The sequence below is a fragment of the Corvus brachyrhynchos genome, unplaced genomic scaffold (assembly GCF_000691975.1).
Source record: "Corvus brachyrhynchos isolate BGI_N302 unplaced genomic scaffold, ASM69197v1 scaffold305, whole genome shotgun sequence".
Classification (NCBI taxonomy): Eukaryota; Metazoa; Chordata; class Aves; order Passeriformes; family Corvidae; genus Corvus; species Corvus brachyrhynchos.
Genome location: NW_008239284.1, coordinates 479,551 through 484,418, shown reverse-complemented (window position 1 = coordinate 484,418; position 4,868 = coordinate 479,551). Strand labels below are relative to the sequence as shown.

General features: G+C 54.8%; 2 protein-coding genes across 2 annotated transcripts in view; both read right to left on the bottom strand.

Moving 5' to 3' along the window:
* The window catches only part of ALAD (aminolevulinate dehydratase), a gene marked incomplete at its 3' end in the record, with an annotated part of 9,612 nt that extends 9,362 nt beyond the window's left edge, over nt 1–250 (bottom strand). The window contains exon 1 of the mRNA XM_017740277.1: nt 145–250. The remainder of the gene's footprint in view (nt 1–144) is intronic.
* Nucleotides 251–2,523: 2,273 nt separating this feature from the next.
* On the bottom strand, nt 2,524–4,862 carry POLE3 (DNA polymerase epsilon 3, accessory subunit). The gene is made up of 4 exons (XM_008638307.2): nt 4,700–4,862; nt 3,992–4,077; nt 3,219–3,337; nt 2,524–2,743 (listed from the first exon to the last, which is right to left on the bottom strand). The coding sequence occupies exons 1-4, from the start codon at nt 4,763–4,765 to the stop codon at nt 2,583–2,585; spliced, it is 432 nt and encodes a 143-aa protein (XP_008636529.1). The 5' UTR covers nt 4,766–4,862; the 3' UTR covers nt 2,524–2,582.
* Between the last annotated feature and the right edge of the window lie 6 nt (nt 4,863–4,868).

The following is a 4,868-nucleotide window of genomic DNA, read 5'->3' as shown; positions in this document are numbered from 1 at the left end:
CCTGGAGTCATCCCCCGGCAGTCTTGCAGGGGAGCGGGGTCGGGGACCGGAGGAGGGGCAGACACCCCGGCCCCAGCTCCGGTCCCCGCTCCCAGTCCCATTCCCAGCCCCATTCCCGGTCCGGTTCCCGCTCCCGGCACTCACCGATCGCCGCGTCCGCTCCGGCCGTGCGACACTGGCCGCGCTATTTGCATAACCGCGCCCCCTAATCAGCATAGCCCCGCCCCCGCGGAGGGGCTGGCGGGAAGGCTCGCGCGGGGCAGCGCGGGTGCGGGGTGCTGCGGGGCGGGAGGCAGGCTTCCGGTGCGGGGGGCCAAGCAATCCAGTTTTGGGGTGCTGTAGGGGCACCTGGAGCCAGGATTTTGGGGTTCTGGGGGGCATGGAGCAGCGTTTTGGGGTGCTGGGGTTTCATGCAGTCCGGTTCTAGGGTGCTGTGGGAGGAGCTGGAGCCAGGTTTTAGGATTCTGGAGTGGCTGGAGCAGGGCACTGGGGTGCTGTGAGGGTTTGGTTTAAGGAGCACGGCTGAGAGGCTCTGGCGGTGTGGAGCAGGGTTTTGCGGTGCTGCAGAGGGACCTGGAGCTGGGCTTTGGGGTGCTGGGGGTCTTCCAGGCCTAGGGAAGCCCAGACCCCTGCCTTGGTCTCTCAGAGCAGGGGACATGGCCAAGATGAGGTTTAGTGCAGGACGTTCTGCAGCTCCCACACCAAAGCATCATTCCCTGACTCACTCCAGTGCAGAAACCCTGGATCCAGATCCTGGATCTTCCCCCCCAGCCTAGAGCCTGTCCCTGGAGCGAGGGTGAGCTGAAGGCTCCTTCCCCCAGCAAACATCAGCACTCCAGCCTCACTTCTGAGACCTGGAAATCCCCTCCTTCTTCACAGTCTCCACAATTCCCTCCTTCCTCCAAGCCAAGCTGCAGCAGCCTTCATCCTCCCCTCATCCTCCTGCACTGTCAGCTGCTCCAGAAACCATTTTCCAGAGCATTTGCTGCTGCCTTGGCAGCATGCTCCCATCCCAATTATGCAACCACAACCTGCTCATTTTATAACTGACCGAAATACGAGACTCCATTTCTGTAAAAAAAAAAAAAATCCGGCTTTTATTTAGATCTCGTTCCCTTCTGGAATATGCACCCCAGATATGTGCTGAGGAGAAAAAAAAAGAAAGGAAAAAAGCTGGAAGGTCGGTGTTTGTCAGAGATGTTGGGAACGCATCATCAGCTCAGGCTTTCCACAGCCTCACTGAACGCCAGCAGAAAGTAAAACAGCAGAAAATCCGTGTTGGTTCAGTTCTTTTCAGAAGCTGGGCTTGTGTGCGTGTGAAAATCCAGTGTGCCAGAAAAGCAGCAAGGCAGGGTGGTTCTTGTGGGTGGCTCTGTGACAGTTTTTTGATGGAAAGGATCCAGGATTCCTCACAAGTGCTATTTTAAAACTGCACATCGTCAAAACTTGGGGGTTTTAAATGGACCTAAAACTTTCTGAGGGAGAAAGGCATCAGCACTAACAGTTCAGGTGGAAAAGCACAAACCTACACGAGCACAAGGGATACCAACAGGTTCTTTCAACCCTTCTTTCTTGCAGGAACCTTTTTCTGAACCCCCACGGGCCCCTGGCTGGGCACGTCCTGCCCCTGCTGCCCTCCCAGAGGCATCTATGTCCCTGGAATGACCAGTGAAGGCTACAGAGGGACCTTGGATGGAATTAGCTCATTCCAGCTGGGAAAAGGGGAAAAAACATCCACCACGATTCACCACTCTGTTCTACCACACTTCAACTTGCTCCAGGGGCTGCTCCTGCAGGGAACAGGCGAGACACCAGACCCCAGTGCCACCAGTGACCTGTCACACCTCCAGCACTGCACAGAGCCACCTGTTTCCAGCCCTGCTCCTCACTGTAGCCCCTCATGGTGCTTCAGATTTTAAATCAATCTCCTCTTTGTCTCTCAGGGCTCTCAAAGACACTTTCAGTGTGCAGTTTACATTGTCAGCACTGTGAGTTTTTTGGCTTTGGGTTGGTTTGGGTGAGTGAGTAAACTCATGGTCCCTGTACAGCCAGCCTGCGCTGCTGCTCAGGCTGAAGGACACAGTGTCACTGTCACAGTACAGCAGAGGGAGAAGGCACAGCCAGGATGCAAGGAAACAAAGGAAAAAAAACAACTCACTTGGATCAACAGCTTCAACGTGCAGCTTCCAAGCCTCTGGACATCATCATCTGTGTTCTACACCCCAGAAGTGCTCTATTAACAATCTACTGGATTCAGCCCCTCATACTCAAGAGTCTCATGTTCTCCTGGCCAGTTTCTGCACTGAGCACTCACCAGTTCTTTTTTCCTCTCTTTCAGAGCCAGCCCAGCATCAAAAGCCCAGAGCCTGGGGAGGGCCAAAGCGCTCCAGGCACGGGGAGGAGCCACCCTGCCACGGGAAAAGCCTCAGCATAAGTCCTTTATGTACAAATTAAAGGCCAAAAGGGACAGGCCACAGAGGGGCAGCACAAAGCTCTACTGGAAACACGAGGGGACACAGCAAGGTTGATTTACAGCGTTTATATCCCTCTGAGCACACCCCAGCCCCTGCCCATGAGCGAGCTCAGTTGTCCACCTCTTCCTCATCGTTTTGTTCTTCCTCTTCCATCCTTTCGTCATCGTCATCATTGTCCTCCTCTCGGCTCTTATCTTGCTCCTCCGAGTCTGCCTTCTTGTCTTTATCTTTCCTGGCCTCTTTCTTTCCTTTCTGCTCACGCCTGTAAACTGGAGGAGAGGGAACAGTGAGGGGTTGGAGCTGGCATGGACAGGTCAGTGGCTGAGGTCCAACGTCCACTTGCTCTCCCGGCTTTCGAGGGGAGCAGGGAACTCAGAGCACAACTCACCCTATGAGCTGAGCTGTGCTGATCAGCTCCATAGGAAATCAGGTTAAATTTCAGCAGAAAAATGCTGAAAAGGACGCAGGAGGTCACATTTACAGGCAGCACCTACGGCTTTCCTTAGATAAACATAATAGGGGAGTGAGAGCAGATGAGACTTTCTCAATCCTCATCAGTTGTGCAATAATGTTATCCCAGTCCCGTTAAGGTGCACATTAGTTATTCCCCAGGCAAACTGCAGTGTAGGATGCTGGGCAAAGAGAAGAGAAACAAGACAGGCAATAAGTGTTGCTTGTCCAGTGTTCGAGGAAAACAGGACTCGCTGCTACTCAGAGTCCCTGGACACCCACGGAGCACGGTACCTTCCAGGGACTCCTTCAGAGGGGCCACGAATCTCTGGAACTCCATCTCCTCCATGGCAGAGAGCACGTCCCCGGCATTCAGGGTTTTCCTCTTCCCCTTCATGGCAAAGTTATTTGCACTAGGCAGAACCAAAAAGAGAGGTAATTGGAAACTGTTGTCAATTCCATCTTATTAAAGTCACCAGCAACTTAAAAAAGCCATCTCCTAAACAATTAGGGGTTTTTTATCACTTACTAACAGAGGTTTGAAACACTTCTCTGTTTACACTGGCTGGCTGTGCTTGCCCACAGTGTTAGTTTCTGCTTGCACAGACCTTTTCCACAAACAGGAGAAGGAGAAAGTCTGAACCTTGGCTGCGACAGTTCCACACAGCCCTGGAAGCACCTGACACCAGAGAAATGGTCCCCGCACAGCCGAGCCACCCCAAAAATGTGACTGCGTCCTCTGTGGCAGCTCTTGCCCTAACACTTCGTGTTGAGGAGCCTGAAAAGTGAGTCAGGTGCTCCTGCCTTTGCCAGGAAGGCTGTGCAGCCACGCTCTAAGGTTAATGGCAGTTTGGGACCCCTCCTTTTGGGACATGTCTGTGTCCAGAGCCCAGCTACCTTCCCATGGGCTGCTCTGAGCAGTCCAAACCCACCTGCTGCAGCCTGGCAGACTAGTTTATTTATATAAACAGACAAGACAGAAACAAACACTGGGAAAGGGTCCCCAGGCCAGCAGAGAGGTGAATTATCAATCAACTGCACCAGTGACTGCTGCACCAAAGCCTTACCATGATGTTGCATACAGCACAAACACACTCGCCGCTCGGGAGATCGCACTCCGGGCTTCTTTGGAAATATTGACTCCATCAGGAAGCTGAAAAACAAGTCCAACTTTTATCAGAAGCTGCTAGAAATGACTTAAACTCACATAATTCATGTTCCAGTTCGTTAAGGCACGCAGAGGACTCAGAACTGGGAACTGCTCTTGGGTGCTGTCACAGGAGCTCTGCTCCCAGCTGGAAGCTAAGGGCAGTAGGAATGTGTCCCTCAAAGGCACCGACTGAGCAGAAGCCCAGTGACTCTGGAGTCTGGGGTCTGGCCACTGTCTCCCGGTAACTCATCCTGTGACTACCCAGCTCCTGACACCCCTGCCAGACCCAGATCCACTCAGCAACACCTCACAGCTCCAGACCAAACATACTAAATTAACCGCTGGGAATTATTCTGGATTTTTATATAGACATGGACTTGTGCGCTGAGGTTTTGGGGGGGGCCTGGTTCTGACAGTGCCACTGCGGGAGCTGTGCTGGTGGAGCATCCCTGCGAGTGCTGCAGCCCCCGGTACCCGAGGGGGAACGGCGCCAGGACAGAGCCCCGCGGGCGGGGCCACAGCACGGCCGGGGCCTCCCGGGGCCGGGGTCTCAAGAGGCCGGGATCTCCCGAGGCCAGGGCCTCCAGACGCCCCGCTCCGCTGGGCCGCGGGGCCCGGCACCCACCGCCTCCTTGATGATGCGGGTGATGACGGCGTTGGGCAGGTTCAGGTCCTCCGGTCTCTCCGCCATCCTGGGCCTCCTGCAAGGCAAACGCGGCGTCAGGAGCGCGGGGACAGGAGGGATCCCGGTGGGACGCGGGGGATCCCGGTGGGACGCGGGGATCCCCTCAGGA